The sequence below is a fragment of the Sycon ciliatum genome, chromosome 10 (assembly GCF_964019385.1).
Source record: "Sycon ciliatum chromosome 10, ocSycCili1.1, whole genome shotgun sequence".
Taxonomy (NCBI): Eukaryota; Metazoa; Porifera; class Calcarea; order Leucosolenida; family Sycettidae; genus Sycon; species Sycon ciliatum.
In genome coordinates, this window is record NC_088652.1 from 25,784,498 (window position 1) to 25,802,490 (window position 17,993).

Consider the following 17,993-nt stretch of genomic DNA (forward strand, 5'->3'; position numbering starts at 1 on the left):
CACGGCTTTCGCACCAAGGCTGCCCAGGGTGCGCCAGACAGGACGTACTCGGGCTCAGTAACAGATCCGGTACTGCAGGCAACGGTGACATCTTGCTATCAGCGCCCTGCACGCGAGCATGACCGGTTTAAGGGGTGCCAGTCGGCTAAAGTGCAAGCGGTCTACGTTGGTCTTGTTTACGTCGGTTGCTCTGCAAGTGCAATCGCTAAAGGGTGCGAGGACCGCAGTGTCACTGTAATCAAATGCTCAGAATCTGCTGCAGGGTATTTTGGTCTGGCGTATACCCACCTGGTTTTCTCAGAGTAGCATTGGGAGAAGGTACAGAGTTTAGACTTCTGGCCAAGTGGAATTTCGGTTCGTGAATGGTGCTTTGAATCACCTGACAGAGCTGAGCTTGTCGCTCAATCCTTGCACCACCATTCCTTCCTGATTCGGAACGACACACTTCTAAAACTCCCAATCAACCTGCCCAATTATCTTCATCGTTCTGGATGGTCGTCACTGCAACGTGGAAGTTCTTAGAAAATTTTAGTTCCGGACCCAGTGAGCGCCGCCAGCGCTGTTTCCGTCAAGTTTGCAGTGAAAAGCGTCCGTGAGGAATCCATCGTCTGGTTGTCTCTACCCGTGACTCCAAGCGCCTGGAGTCTTGGGCAACAGCTAGGCATCAAGTCTGGACCAAATTTCATGCTCCTTCCAATGCAAGTTGAGGGGAAAGAGAAAAATACTTGCACAGACTCAGCGAGGTGGAAGTGCGTGAGAACCGATTTTTTCCGCGCCGCTCGGCTAAAAATTGGATGCGGGTTTTCAACGACGCTGGTTCAATTTTTTCCGAATGGCAATACGTACTTATCGCAGCGTATTTCGATGGCTATGGACCTCTTCTAGGGCCCGGTGACCCTCTACCACGGCTAAACATCTCCAATATTCAAAAATAATGGCCCAAACTGGGTGAAGTCTGCCTGTCGACAGAAGTCAACGGTGCACAGGCAACTGCATTTTTAGTGGTCGCCAGTGCTCGCCAGTGGCACTCAGAGTGCATGTGGGCTGTCGACTGCAGTCGACAGTGGCAGTGAAAGGGGTTAAGGAGCACCTCGGATAATATGCACAAGCTTCTTGCTGCCCATGGAGTCGGTAATATCAGAGTTGTAATGTACAGTACTACTCACGGCACATGAAGCACACAACGTCGCGCGCGAGAATATCGATTATTTAACATAGTAACACCGTAAAGAAATTTCTCAAAATTCTCATGCTTTTTTCACAGAAGAACATTGATGTTCTCGTTCAATGCTTGTAAGAAAGAATGCACACCTTAGCCTCTCCTTGCTCGCCATACCATGTCTGTATGTAAGAAAGAATGCACAACTTAGCCTCTCCATGCTCGCCATAGCATGTCTGTATGTAAGAAAGCTGTTCACGACATAAGACTTTCCCATCAGTTGGACAGGGCTTACCAATGGCGGACGCTTGAGCCTTTAGCGTGTCCAAATCGTCATGGAACGAGAACGAATGATCCATCAAGTAGTAAACATCTAGAGGGAAATTGGCTGCTGGTGTTAGCGTTACGTCCACCGTGAACGTGTCGTCTGTATGCAAACAACAACAACAAAAACAACAAAGTTGAAATCGATATTTTAGGACTAGGCAAGAACTGTACCATTGTGAATCAGCCGACCTCGTTGTCTTGCGAGTCATCGAACATAAATCTGCAGAGCCGCTCAGTCTAGATTTGCTGTTGATGCTATGCTTGCGTATAAAGCAACTGAGGGCAGTCAAACCTCAGTGACACGTTAGTGTCTTGGTCTGTGATAATTAATTCCATGTCTAGTTGTGAGTGTCTGGTGAAGAGTGAATAGCAACTGGCATAGAGCGGTTGTACGTTGACAAACCCCGTTTTTATTTACAATGCAGTTGCGTGATGTCCACCACTTTCTGAATGTCTAGTTGTGAGCTGCAACGTTGCAAGGCAAACCAGGCAGTAGTACGTACGTGATCTCACGGATGCGCTGACTTGCTGCGGAGTAACTTGTACTTCAGGTCCGATTGGTGATGCAATCTAAAACCACATCAATTTGCACATACACATTGAGTTAAGTTCAGCATCTAACAGCGCAAACAAACATCCCGACAAAATACCCTGACATGAACCTCACCAGCAAAATCAAAAGGAGCGGATTTGATTTATAAGAAGAACAGAGGACCAAAGAGCTACAATATCCACTAACAACACCAGTTACTGAGTCGAACGGATTTGAGATTATATTTTCGGGTTTTCCAACACATAGCAGCTTGCCGAGATGAGCAGCCTTTACCGAGGCCAATTTCCTCGCCAACTAACTATGGTTAAAACAATGGACACATTAACGAGTGAAAGATTGTGCAAGTCACAACGGTAGTTGGAGGGGTAAACTGCAGCTGTGACGCTTTAATGGGTTGTGACGCTTTAAGGGGTCCATGAGGCAGGCGGGCAAGCAGAATAAAGAATACAATCAAGATCAAGATGGTATTTTTCGCCCGCACAAGAGGCTTGAATCAATAATAAAAAAAATTACAAAAATGCTATTGGTGAAGTAAAATAAAAGTCCACAACAACAATGATCCACTGTCAGTGTTGCTTACCGTGTGGTTGATCGGTGTTTGTGATTGGATGTTTGTGATGTTTGTACAGTCCGGTAGAGACGTTGCACATCTCGGCCGCTCCTGGAACTCTTGTACCTGTAGCCAGGCAATATAGAACAGCGGACATACAACAAAATACTGTAAGTCAACAAATATTAATATTCGGCTGAATTTTATTTTCAGCTATTTTCGGCCGGGGCATTTTCGGCCGAAATTTTGTTTTGCAAGGTTCAGTGTGACAGTGTATACAGGCAGCAGCAGTACATGCCGACAATTGTACGGGGCCGAAATGTGTTTTAGCCCTGGGAGGCTGAAATTCGAATGGGCCGAAAATTGGTAGATTTATAGTAGGTCAAGTCCTATCGACAACGGACATATGAGGACATCTTGTGCATGCCATGTCATACCCTTCATATCTTGTGTTACAAAAATTCACAGGTACTGTCCGACTTGTTTGCACTTAATTTCTGCATCAGTCGGAACGCAACCACCTTCGAGTACCAAGGTGATAGTCAATACGGCACAGTACACTGGAGCATGTCATACACACAGTGTTGCCACATCATTCTAGCCAAATATCAGTAGCATGAAAAAATAAAATGCATCATCCGGGGCACAGACCCCGGACCCCCCCCCCCCCCCTCCCCTAGATAGCGACCTCGATACACACACACAGCACATGCGGCACTGGTAAGAAAAAAACATTTCACGGTTTTGCGTGACACTCAGGCTGAGTTTGCCGATTTTTCCCCGAGACGGATGATGATTTCGCTTAGCGCCTCAGGAGAGAGCTATGGAAACACTCATGATGCGCAATAAAAGTCAAAAATCTGGATCATGACTCCTAAACTATGCATAAGGTCAAACTTGAACACTTTCATGGCTGTTGTCGGCAGGAGGTCAATTGTCGGCAGGCCGTGACATGCCTCAAAAATCGGCAGGCTACTGACATGTCGGCAGGTGTGGCAACACAGTACACATCACACCGAATCTTGCGTCGGTGGAGCCCCTAGAACCTCACCATCACTGGTGCCCAGTGCAGCCCCTACTCAGTAGCTGTTTTGTTTTTGTCCACATAATTATTTATTTTACAAGTCCATTCTCAGATACACTGCAAAGGTTCACACTACACGCGCTATGCATAACCGCTAGCTGTGCTGCATTCTCACGCTTTTTTTTCATATTACTCTAGCTATATAACTGGTTGTTTTAGTGATTCTTACTATGTGACGATGTTCCACTGATGATAGTCACACGAAAACGTTCTGGAATTGTTTCATTTTAATTGTTTATACATGGTTATGAGTGCACAATTGATATTTTTCATTGCTGTTTCAAGTTGGGTTTGTGAATAATAGTATAAATGATATTAAAAAAACAAGGCAGCAGCCAGTGTGTGCAAGGTGTGCGCATGACTTACTCGATCCGAGCACCACAAACACGCCGGTGCTATGTCCAGACACTGTGCACACGTCCTTGCCACACTGCAATCTGAGAATGTGTGCGCAAACATGTCGGCAGACACACACACACACACACACACACACACACACACACACACACACACACACACACACACACACACACACATACACATACACATACATATACACATACATACACGCACGCACGCACATGCACGCACACACGCACACACGCACACACACACACATACACACACACACACACACATACATACACACACACACACGCACACACACACACGCACACACATACATACACACACACATACATACACACACACGTACACACGCACACACACGCACACACACGTACACACACACACACACACACAAACACACGTGCGGGCACAAGTACAGACATAATCCAGATGCAGTAGCAAGAAGAAGTGATATACACAGTAAGGATCGTGAACAGGTGGTTCAGCGTGACCAGTACGAATATAGACCCACGGGCCAGTTGGGTACGTGATATCGACACATGGAACACAGGATGCAAGCATAATCAGACACACCCTTGGTGTCATACGAACATACGTACACACTTGCAAGCATGACAAATATGCAATTCCTTTGCACAGGTCTCAATACAATCATCTCCACAGCCCATAAAAAGCCCATAAAAAACAAGATCCCAACAATGTGACACAAATTTAGCTCCAACAACTATGCAATTGGCCGATGCGTATTTATAATGCACACATCTGCAGTGCTTTTGAAACACTCCATCACTCCACACTGCGCTCCTAGCCCACATCCACAACACCATACCCCGTAGTCAGTAAATACGTGGCGTGGTGAATTATGTGGAGTGGGAGAGGGTTTCAAAATTTCAAATGGCCGAGTTCGTCACGGCTTCTAAATTTATCCACAGTGATGCTCAATGACATGTGATCGAGCAAGACACGCAGGAGGTGGGGGCAGGTGCTGTACAGCCCCAGACCCATGGAACATTGGGATGTGAAGGCTGGTGCAGGGTGCAAAAACTTGACTCGCGCAGTTGGATTTCATTGAGCAGCACAACGCATATGGCCGATTGGTTTGCAGGCCTGCCTGCGAATCATGAGGTCCCGAGTTCAAGACCCGCGCTGGTAGCAGGGAGCGTGTAAAAAGACTTTTTACGCGTGTTGAACTGCGCCAACACCCACGGTCAACAGGGTACTCTGGGTACAGCTCGGAGTGAGAATAAGGATGCAGTTTACAGGGTTATGGGCCGTTACACGCCCGATTGGTTGAGAGAATAACCTCCTCTCCCCTGACTCACTTGTGAGGTCTGCATTCGCCACTAAGGTTAATAGGCATAGTGGTGGCCTGCGGATGCGAAGGCTAGTTTATGTGTTTCTGAACATTCAAGCGATGCCGACGCGGATCCCGCAAATATTATTTATTAGAACAACTGTACATGTGTTTGAATACAGTAATGGCAAGTGACCAATCAGTGACGAATGCAAGATCTGTGTGTAGTAGTGCTACTAGTAAGTCTAAACTCACTCTCTCTCTCTCTCTCTCTCCTTTTTTACACACTAGTATTCTTTGTGCGGGTTTTCACTTGTCACTTATGTACCGTACAGTGCGTGCGAAAAAGTATTCATCTGGGTTAGGGTAAAAAATACTTTACATTGGCCAAGGAAGTCTTGCAAACATGGACAGGAAATGTGTGTTTCCCAGTGGTACACCCACAGGCCCAGCCGCAGTGCACACACAACACCACAGCACTACAGGAGTTCCAAATTCAGCAACATCACAACATCACAGCCACCCGGAACCATAGGAGCTCCGCAATATCACACATATACTAAACACCATGGGAACTCTGTAACACCAGATAACGACGTCGTTACGGGCCAGATGCCAGGGCAGGAAGCAGAGCCGGCTGCTGTGTCTGTATCTAGTCAGTAGTACTTCCTGTATCGGTCAACACTGCTAATGCCAGGCATGGTACATACATGTGTACAGCAACAGTTGGCAACAGACCGGACCACAACAGGCAAAGCTCTGCCACAGAGCACAATACTTCAACACTGATTCATACAATGCATAGTGCTCGCACACAGTAAAGCCGGCATCAGTGACAGACTTGGGTCTCGGACTTCAGCAGATCACAGCAGGCAGGCAGCAAATACAGAGCACTGTCAGTAGTAGTACTGGTAACAGTTCCTTTGACCCACCATCAATGTTCCTAGATTGTACACTACTAATACTAACAGCATGCTTCATAGTACCAAGCTCAAAACAGCATGCTAGCTCAGCCACGTGTAGTTGTACCTTTGCCCAACACTGCAGCAGAATATAGCCACCGGGTGAGACAAGTGCCCACTTTACCACACCTTGCTAACGTTAGAGATGACGACTAAGCTGGGGTGCTGTTGCTCACCAAGGCTGTGTGCTGTGACTGTGAGTGAGAGGTGGGTTGGTGTGCATAACATGTAGGAAGTTTGTGTGTGAATAGTGGGTGGTGTGTGTGTGTGTGAAGGCTGGGAGCGTGCAGTGAAAATGCACTGCAGTTTAGCACTGCAATGATTGGTCTGAAATCACACTACAGTACTTTCATCACCATCAACATAAGTGCGTGCATGCTGGTGACATCACTGTAAGGGATGAAAAATCACATCATGCCATATTAGGACACGCTTAGTTTGGCAGGATGGAGAACAACTCTGGTTTGTTTTGTGCTGGGCCAAAGAGGACAGATGCTGTCAGGTGCTACAACATGGACACGTATTAGCACAATACAGCCATATAGGGCAGTGCACGCAAGCAGGCACTATTTTCGAAGCACGTAGGCTTGGAGCTGTCTGTACGTTAGGACAAATTTAACACTTCACCAGTGGCATAACAGTAACCATATGAGTCAACCAGATGCTCTATATATCTGCCCATTTCCTTGACAGCCTCAATTCTCAATTGGGCATAATTATGTAGACCTGATCATGGGGGTACTAACTTCAGCACTGCAATAAATCAGTTTGGTGTTGCTCTTTGCTTCCCAAAGTGCTGTAGTAATTTGTCACAGCCGGCAATCGCATTATTGTTATTTGCTACTGTAATTTTACCTACAATTCATGTCAGAGGTGACTCATACACAGTCTAGTCAGGAGCAAACACGTTAGACTGTGTTATGGTCCTTGCTATTGGTGCGCCTCTCTCTCTTTCCATCCATTGCTCTGAGATTTTGATTTGTTCGTGTCCCATCGTAAATTATTCACCAAACAACTCCTGTTGTAGCTGGTATATTAGCAACTGTAACAGTATTGATATTGGCGAATTCTTATCGGCGCTCAAACTATCATGGAGTATGCACCTCTTGAGTGGTGTTTCTGGGGCCCAGGACTTGCCACGTTAGTGGTAATTCTTGCGCTCATTGTCCACATACACATTACGTGCGACGCTTCACCTGTTTAAATAGCATTTGCACTGTCGCACATCGGTACGGCACTGTTCAATAGGTAACACTTATCTCCTGTGTTAACTCTAGCTCCCGTGCTAGGTCTGCAGGGACGGCATCCTCAGAATCTCCTATCTTATTCGGCATTATTTTCAGTCACTACCCACCAAAATGTCGTGTGCACACTTTTCACTTGTTTAGGTAGCGCCAACAGCGTCACGTGGGGCACTGCTCATCGGCTACACATATATGGGCAAACGCCACACTAGAATATACTATAGACTCAGTCTAGAGCAACTGCAATACAATCATCTGACAACGCAGTGGAAACATTAGCTAAGTTAAGATTGTCGCTCATTGGTACAGCAGTTTTTCATCTACAAACCTTCGTTTTGGTGGCCCCAGTGTACAATACACTCTTGACTGACTGTAGAGCAACTGCAATACGACTACGTGACAACGTAAAGAAACTGAATTGAACCATATGAGGATTGACGAAACAAATCAGAATTTGATAGAGTGCAGCTTGCCATATCTGCATCAGCGCCACTTGAAATCAAACTTGTGGCAATCACTCCACTGGCAAAGGAAAGGGACTTTGAAGGTTGCAACTTGTCTCCATTATGCAGTGTTCATGACAAAGTGGCCTGCATCATGGAGACAAGTTGCAAGCTCTAATAGGTTCCGTCATGACGAGGGTGAAGTGTACAATAGACTGTCTCATTGTTAGTGCTTACGTCTGGTGATTTTGTTGCACTGCCAATTGTCTGTACTTGCCATTTTATTAGATTTGTGCTGGGTTTGAGTTCCCGTTGTGGCAACACAGGACTGAGCCTTTCTTCAGATTCTTGGCACTAAGTTGGTGTTTTCATCCAATTTGTTTTGTATTGAGATATTGTGTCATATGTAAGCACATTTGCTTTGCCCGTACAAGAGGCTTTTTCCCCATATACTGACTAATTGGCGAGTAACATTCACTGCAATGGAGGCAGAGGCAAGTCCGGCACAACCGTTTGTTGATGGTACACTGGCCAAGACAGAGCACAATGATAACAGCCAGGGTTTGCACCAAGGTAGCTCTCCACTAACAACCACATGTCATTACTATATGATTAGATGAGTGATGTACGTAGCAACACTGCCCCAGGGTACAGCTCTGGCAGGTCCTCTGCTCAAAACAACTCACAACTTGCTACCTATGCATATCAGAGTAAAATAGGAACGGTACATGTCCATGAACATAATTACACACTCTGCATGCTACCCTGCTCAAGCCATATACAGCAGACCATGGATACCACCCCCCCCCCCACCCCCCCCCCCCCCCCACCCCCACACACACACATGACTTTGCGCACGGGGCTGCCCTTAAACTTCACAAGATGACTATCTACTTAAAGCACCCTACAATGACAACAGACAACTACCTGGGATCTACATGTGTACTAGAAGGCAACACCCACTCATCAGCTCTACAGCGACCGCTCCAGATTCTAAGTAACACGTTAGTTCTCTATTGCAATTGACCAGCCCTCCTTCGGGATAGGAGCATTCACTTATAAGATGTTTTGCTACATGCACAAAAGCATGTTTGGCACACACACACACGCACACACACACACACACGCACGCACGCACGCACGCACGCACGCACGCACGCACGCACACACACACACACACACACGCACACGCAATATTAAACCAGTTTATAGAATTTCGCCTTTTCTCCACAATTCATCTTTGACTACTTTGGGTTAGATATATGAGAGTATGGAAGAAGCAGCTCATGGCTGATGGTAGCTCATGGTAGCAGAAAATAAAGTGTTCGCTGTGGATGGGATGTGTTTCTATTAGGGCTGAAACGCTCGTGGGTCTTCACCTATTGATCACTCTTCAGCTTAACGATCGATTAATCGATTATAATCATTAGCAAATAATGTTAGGAGTTTGTGCAAAACTACTCTGTTTTAGGCACCGGCGGATTCTGCTGGCAGAAAATTGGCAGAATTCGGTACTTTTTCTCATGCATGTTTGGTATGTGGATAAAGAAATGGAGCAGAATTCGAGGAATCGCCCGCCATAAGGTTTGTATGGTTCTGCCAATTTCACTGCTTCTCGAGCAGAATCTGCCACCTTTTCGAGCAGAATCCGCCGGTCCCTACTCTGTTTCCACAAGCTATGTCTTCATAATACCAAACAATCCACATTAGTGAAAGGGTACTGTACAGGCAGAACATTTCGTCGGTCAATAATTTCGTCCAACGCCAAAGAAGAAGAGTTTGTCCGGTTGTAAATTTCGTCCATGGATCATAAGAGTGTATTGAAAAGCTGGACAAATCGACATTAGTCCAGCATTTAATTTAGTCCAAAAGCTCCTTGGACGAAAAAGACGAAATCAAATTCCAGACGAATATTTTTGCTTATACAGTAGCTCCGAAACATGGCACTTTCGAAGTCAATTGAGCCTCAGAACATGAACCATACCCCTGGCAACTGCGTACACACAGCAGAAACCGATTCAAACTTCACAAAAACGAGGTTTTCAGTACTTTTTGGACTCAAAACCTCTAACGAGTGATCTACAACGTAACAATCAGTTGATTGTTTTAAGAAATTATTGATCGGTTACCGAGTCATTGGTAAAATCGTTTCTGACCTAGTTTCTATCAATAATAGCTATATTGTCTCCAACTAGAACTTTCTCTGTCATACTAAAACCTTACTGGTATTGTATTGTTCTCATTTGGACGTCTCCATTCCTACAACGGTGAATGCATGTACATGCAACACAACTAAGTCTTTCACCTGCGAACATCGCGGCGCTGAAAAGCTCATGTCTCAACTGCGTGAAGTATGTACGAGTCATTGTGTACAGTCATGTACATACATGTACCTCAGCGTAGTGGCGGCAACTACTACTATTGTACTACATAACCTTGATTACACATTGCTACACAAAAATGCGGCGTCCACTAACACGATTGTAATTGCTCCACCAACACAGCACCATCACTCACAGAACAGCACTCTGAGATACAAGTAATGACTATGTACATGTTATGATCTTGCAGCATAATACTGATAGGCAGCACTCTAAAAATAACAACAGCATTTCAATTTGCTACAATTTACTACACCCGTGCGTGCTGCATTCCCACCACAACTGCCTTCAATTCATTGCCTCAGGCAGTGATTACCCATGGCATGAGAGTCTTTCCTAACGCCAAACCCTACAAATACAACCTGAACGGTCACAACAGACACTAACAGCAGTGGGACGCCCTGCCCTGAACACTACTACTAGTAGTGCCCAAATCTCAGACTCAGGGATGCAGTTTTGTAAACCATGACACACAATCATGCAGACTTCGCACGATCTCACTTCATGAAATCCACCACATCGTCAAAGTACGACACACAGTGTGAGCACAAACCCCATGTACTAGCAGCCTGAGTAGTCTTGTCGCGGAAATAATAATTTGATGTCTTTATCACCTCTGTGCGGATAATAATGGTTTGTAGCTCACAAATGCAACGCAGGGTGCATTTGTCTTTCATTTCGAAAACTATAGGCTAGCTACACTGTAGTTGTTGAATGTGAACCGTCATTCATTGCCATGCAGACACATGATAATCGTTGTATAGCTCCTCTGGGACAAACACACACACACACACACACACACACACACACACACACACTAAATCTACACACTGTCTCTGTCTGTAGTCGAGGATTTGGTCTGTCATGATCACGGCTGTCCGCGGCTGACCAGATTACAATATGGCGCCGTTCCACCGGGTTTTAGAGAAGTTTTGGAAACTCGATGCGAATCGGTAAATTATTGTGAATAGTAACAAAACCAAGTTGGTTTTCAGTATGATTCGACACAAAAAACGCAAACAGTTGAAGATCGTTTGAAAATTTGAAAGAGGAGCATGATCTTGTGCTCCAAATGTTTTTCTTTGGAGCGTTGGAAATACAAACACGAAGACAGACATTGCTGTCACCACGCTGTCTTCTTACCTGTTTACGAGGAGACTGAACCTTGGTCCTCGGCATTCCTCTTCTGTGGACGAGGAGCCAGCGTACTGGCTTCTTTGGTGGTTGTTAGCAGATGCTGCTCGGCGACAACTTTCAGCCTGGCGAGGTCTCCTGGTATGTTTTTATAGATGGCGTTGAGGGTGTTGAGACTGGCGTGCAAGCTCTCTGCCCCTTGCTCCGCGAGCAGGCTAAGACCAACGCCAAGTTTCCTGATGAGCGGCACCGTATGATTCTCTAACAGGTGAAGTTTCGGCGTGATGTTTCCAAGTCGCCGTGTCACAACGTGTCGTCTGCACATACTCAAGAAACGCCGAACTTCAGACTCCAGCTGATCCATCTCGTCTGCTGAAACTGCCTGGCTGTGACTGAAGATAGCTCGACAAGAAGCGTAGCTGTTCATCAGATTCTCGTGTAAAGATGCTATTGTTTGGGCCTCCTCCGCCAGGACTGGACACCTGGACGTGAGGACCGGTACGTGAGCATGGCTGATGGCAGTGACCACGGTGGGCTTCAAGGCTTGGTGGACGTGATTGCCGATGAAAGCACCACCGTGGTACACTTGACGTTCGATCTTGTGGTGTTGGAGAACAGGCTCCACAGAGGCTACGCATGGGCCACTGAAGTCCTTACTGCGGCATAGCTTGGCGATTTCGTCCTTCAAGGCGTCGACAGTCGAAGTGTGTTGCTGGTTCTTCGTAACTGCTGCCGTGCCTGAATGCCATGTCAAGCTTTCAGGCAATCGTGCCTGTCACTCTCATTGAGGATGTCGAGGAAGTGCATGACAACAGCGACAAGGTCTGGAAAAAATACAGTGGCAGCCATGGAGACATCGCCATTCCGCTTCGACATCGGCAGCTCTGTAGCGGTGTAGCTGGGCAGCGTCTTCGTGATGAACTCTCGTATAGAACGCTCAGACTCCAACTTTACTCCGAAGACCTTGAGCCACTGCCGCAGCTTCCTGAATTGGCTCCATGGCAGTCGGAGGTCTGCCTGAGCTCCTCCTGTGCAGCTGATGAGAGCCGCTTCAGCCCAGCAATCATTTGCACTCGAGCTCCATCCGATCCACCACAAACGGACTCTGCAATTCGGGTCAGCTCAGCAGCGCGGCGTTTGAGTGTTGAGGCAGACGCATCGGTTGACGGTACACTGCACTCTGGTGTTAGCTGGTAAACTTGCGGTTTGCCCCTGCCTCCTTCGCCAGTTTTCACCTCCAGCCTGCCACCCTCTGCCCTAGCCGTGACCAGACGTGCAGTGAGGTTGGTTGCCACATTGCCCTTCAACTTCGACGGAGAAGCACTGAAAACCTCAGCCACTGTTGACGATGGGCGCACAGAGCGGATAGGTGTCGTGCTCGGCGGCGGGCTACGTGCTGTGCTGCATGATGGCGTCTCTGCGGGATTGAACGGGCACATGTTGACATGACGTTGCAAGTCATGCAGCGGCACGACTTCAGGACATCCACATAGCGATGGCTCGTGGAAGTCGCAGTGTATGGACTGGCTGCTGACAACCCTGGTTAGACTAATGCTGGGCGTGCGCATCGATGATGCAGCCATGTCAGCGCTGCAAGATTTGCATGTGTTATTCGTGCTGAGCCATTCGCTTATGCACTCTGCACAACTCGGATCATTGCAGCATGCTGTTTCCAGGATACCGTCTGCGGTATTCTGACAAATGATGCAAATTTGCACCGCATTTCTGTCTAAAAATCTATCCCTGTCAAGCGGCAGTGTTGCACGATGTTGTCGCGCTGCTCTTGATTGTATGCATTCTGCACTGATATCTAGACCACTTACACTGCTGGTGGCTGAGTGTGTAGGTGATCCATCATCGCTCTGGTGGCTGGGTGCTGCCAGGAGTGCGGCACCTCGCAATGCTGTGTTCGGTTTTGCATGGTGCGCGCTTGCGCCCCTTTTTTTCTGGCTTGCACACACAGAGCAGTTGGTGCGATGGTGTGGCTCCCATTTGGTGACAGGTCCACAGCCACCTTCACAATGTTCTGCCTTTCTACTGGCTCTCTTTAGGGCTCGCTCGCACAGAATACAGATGTACGGTGGGTGGATGTCTGAGCAATCTTTCGAGATTTCATTGCCATGTACATATTTCAGCAGATCACTATATTTTTCCACACTATATGAATATCTGGTAGACTGCTGGAAACAGGAAAACTTTCTGCCACCGACTCGGCAGACTTCTTGCAGTGGCGATTTATGCTCATCCATGATCACCCTACGTCCTCACAACAACTGGAGAGTAACACAATTGCAGTTACGATCCAGTAAGTGTGGGAAATACCAAAAGTTTGGGAATATTGCAAACGCAAGTCACACGGAATTGATGCACGTCACGGAACGAAATTTTCTACAGCACCAGAACGGACACTTACCTACCCGATTCCAAATTATCTAAACGATACTCAAATCTGGGGATACTATTTGGGGCACAAACGTTGGCTCAAATTCTGCACGACGAACGTCCCAGGAGAGGAAAACAAACGTCCTCCAGAGACAAGGAAACAAATCGAAGCAGTGGTCGCCCGGCATGTACGCGGAGCTGAGGGAAAGGCAAAGCCGAAAAATCGAAAACTCAGGGTAAACCAAGCTGATTGGAGACGAAAAGTGGCGAAGTCTGTGGAATACTTAGCTGTCTAAAGCAATTCCTGGACGAAAATCATGAATTTTTACGCGTTCTCGGCCGCCATATTAAATGGGCCAAAATCGCGCAAAAAAACAGCCGTGTGATGTTGGACAAGACTGCATCGCGAACGTCAACAGCGGGTTCGTGTGTGACACGGACTTGACAGCAAGGACAACACATGCACACATACTGCACGTACAAACATTCGACCTACACTGCAAGCTACACTGCAAGCTACGCCATCGACGGCATCGACAGCCTAGCTGGCTCACCAACGGCAACACGCACAGACCCTGACATGATCACGACACCCAAACGGCAAAGGACTGCAGTCAGTGCAGAGCAAACAGCGCATGACTGATCTGTGAGTGCGAGTGCAAGTGTTACTGCATTTTGATTGTGAAGCCTCACTGAAACGATCGTGTGCGCACAAAAACGTTCGGAAGAGAGTGACAAACGCGGAATGACAGTGACACGGACAAGACAGGGCGCTCTGGGAACACGAACAAGCCTGTCAGCGCTCCGAGCTCCCAAGACCAGAGCAACACGCGGACTCTCTGTAAAACTACCCACACAATCCTACTACAACAGTACCGTCACGTACGTAGAGCTGCATGATTGTGTCCAAGACGCGTGTAAACAACAAAACTTCAAAAGTAAATCGGACGGACTCTCCGAAAGTAAAGTTCCGACGACTACAATAATCCAATGAATGAGAAACATCCAACAAAATATGCACAACACCACCGCGAAGAACCCCTACAAAGAATACGTACATGTATCCGCTATGCCTGGAGTAAACCAGCTGCCTACGGCATGGTCAAGAGTTTGTTTCCAGATCGAAACGCACATGTGCGGGCTCACTTACACAAAGGACGGAAAACACAAGCGCCGCGAGCGCGCAACAAACACACAACGACCGTACACTCACCTTGAGCATTTGCTGCGCGAAGCACGACAGCCAGGCACAATGCTAGCATCAGCCAAGCCATGGCGCTCACCTCCATCCTCACCCGGAGTTAAGCAAACGTGGGCACAAACAACCACCACGCACTACGAACTGGCGGTGCGAGCAATACCGATCCTAAAACGGTTCCGCTCACCGAGGAAGTGATTCAGTCACCTTTCAGTGCTCAACAGTTTCCAATGGTTTATCTAGTTTACAATGGCCAAGTCCCGAAACACTGAAGTCGATCCCGCGGCTACCGTCCCAAATAGTTGGCTTCACTTCGGAAGAATGGTAGTGTTATCGATTGGAATCAAAACTGTTGAATAAAACTGCAGGGGTTTGTGAAGCTGAGAAGCGGTGTAGAAATGAGCGCGGTGCAGAATGACACCACGCGGTTTTCAATGGCGCTCGCTAGCTGCTCAGAACTCACCGTACATGCTGTGCACCACCGCATAAAACATGTGAGGCTTGCGCACCGGTACTTTTCTGAAGTTTATCGATAATATCCCAGGCCCGGTCCAGTGTAGCGTAGGTAAGTCACTAAGTGCACGGACAGATCTGCTACATCATGACTGCAGTACTGACTGTAGCCGGGCCGTGTAGGGTAGAGTGTAGAGCCTCTGGTACGTGGTAGTCTTTTTTGTACATGACCATATACAGGACAAGTAGTAGGTTTCATGTAATTATGTACATGATTGTACAATACTGAGTAGACCTCTACATGACTTGAAATATCATGGTCATTGTAGGTATACGACGCACAACGCCAAAGCCAGGCAAAGGCAATGGCAACAGTCACCAGTGCAGTGCACTAGTGCCAATGGCAATGGACACTTGAAGTTGAAGAACTAGTTCAGCATTTACACGAAGATTCAGGAAACAAGTACATGTACCGTAGTGAAGAGTGAAATAGAAAAGGGCATTCATTCTACTCTGCAAACTACAATACTGGCAAATGTTCAGCGTCGTCTGCTTAGCTGACTATTGTGTCCCAGGGAAACATGTTGTCTTATACTTTTTTTTGTTATAGAACCATCCTGCAAATCTCGGACCACTCCAACCCAACCCCCCCCCCCCCCATGTCCCAAAAATGGAATTATGTACATGATTGTACAGTCAGTCATAGAGATGCTCATACATGTACACGTTGCTGCCTTTTGCCATGTGTTTCCCATTTGTTACACGTCGTTGAAAGAAGGGCAACTGCTGATAAGTACATGATTGTATCAGTTGATGTACACTGTACAATGTAAGTAACTGTACTAACATGTAAATGTAAATGTAAATGTACATTTACATTTACATTTACATTTACATAACTAACGTGTTTTAATAGTCATACTATACTATAGGGCCTTTTCAGCCCAGGAAGTAAAGCCTCCTAATACGGGAAAAAATAGACACGGCAGCACTCCTAGTCCTACATGTGCCGGTATCTCTACTATCCGGGCACCGAGCACTGCCCATGCATGCTGTATTTGAAATGTCCGCATACACGTACACGAACGCTGAATCACACACGCTTCAATGGGGGAAGGACCAGAGACACATGTACATGTATGTCCCCTGGCCGGTTACCACCAAAATTGGCAACTAGAGTAGTAATATTTCTACACCATGTACATGTAAGTGGACCAGCCCTTGCTAGATCCCGCTCGCACTGTTTAATGATAAGCTCAAGAGTTGGGGAGTGAAAAACCGACTCCTTAGTTTAGCATCAAAGAAGAAAATCGTCAAGTCCAGAGTGTGGCTTGCAGCCTCAGTGCCGAAATACAGAGGTCACGGATGTTTGAACTTGAACGGGGCAAGAATTTAATACATGTACGTCTTCTAGCAAATACCGGGCTGCGGGCTCCATGAGAAGTTAGCTCTTCTCTCCACTTCCTCCCTACTCCAGGGCATGGAGAGCTTGACCGGATGCACAAAGTCGTGCACATGCAGATTGTACATCTTGAACCAGGACGGACGCTGGTAGCTCCACAGATACAGGCCGTTGAGCGTCTGCACTCGGCTCTTGTCCGTCGTCAGCAGTCGCGCCACCGTCGGGATGAAGATTTCGAAGAGCAGCGTCGGGAACAGGTCGGTCAGCTCGGCGAAATCCGGCATGAACTCCGCCGGTATATAGCCCATGTCGGACGCCACTCCCAGCATGTATTCGCCGCCAAGCACCGTCTTCTGCCGCTGCTTGAAGCGCTCGGGCAGCTTGGTGCGCCACTCGCGAACCAGAACGTCGCCGGGCGTTGTTTTGTTGAACGGATGTGTCCATGCCCAGGCCTGCGGTAGCTTGGACAAGTCGACCTTCTGCCCGGCCTTGTACTGCTGCAGCCAGATGTTGCCGACGTCCAGGTGCCGCAGGCTGCCGAACATGCGATGCACGTTGATCATGACGTCATCCCCCGCCCACATGTAGCCCTGGTAGTGGGGAAAGTCCCTGAAGGCCTGCGCCACCGTCTTGTGCTGGTGAGCGCCCGCCGCTCCGTCCATGGCCAGGCGTACTTCGTACAGGTCGCTGCTCTTCGGTCCATAGTGCACAATGTTGCAGAACACATTCCCGTAGAGCGTGTGAATAAATGGGATGTTGTCGTAGTGATCGTGTACGTTGAAAATCACAATGAGTAGTATTTTCCGACAGCCACAGTTCGGGTGAGGGTAGCGGATAAGCTCCTTCGTTCGATTCCAGAACGGATCGTAAGGCTTGCTCTCCGACTGAGCACGCCGGATTGTTCCATATCGACCCTCTATTGTTCCTTCGCCGTTGGGCTTTTCCTCGGCATCAACTGCATCATGATCGATCGGCGCCAAGTCCTCTGGCGCAACCTCCGCTCCACTGTTTACGCCGGGAACAGTGAATACTTTTACCTCACCATCTGCACCGCGCGT

The 17,993-nt window shown here is 47.5% G+C and overlaps 1 protein-coding gene across 1 annotated transcript in view; it reads right to left on the reverse strand.

Annotated features, from left to right (window-relative positions):
* LOC135826071 (integrin beta-1-like) overlaps positions 1 to 15,520 on the reverse strand; it is a 38,638-nt gene extending 23,118 nt beyond the window's left edge. Inside the window, exons 1-5 of the mRNA XM_065338710.1 lie at positions 15,096 to 15,520; positions 4,040 to 4,110; positions 2,620 to 2,715; positions 1,990 to 2,056; positions 1,455 to 1,586 (exon numbers count right to left, since the gene is read on the reverse strand). Coding sequence (XP_065194782.1) covers positions 1,455 to 1,586; positions 1,990 to 2,056; positions 2,620 to 2,715; positions 4,040 to 4,110; positions 15,096 to 15,171 — 442 coding nt within the window. The 5' untranslated portion in view covers positions 15,172 to 15,520. The remainder of the gene's footprint in view (positions 1 to 1,454; positions 1,587 to 1,989; positions 2,057 to 2,619; positions 2,716 to 4,039; positions 4,111 to 15,095) is intronic.
* Between the last annotated feature and the right edge of the window lie 2,473 nt (positions 15,521 to 17,993).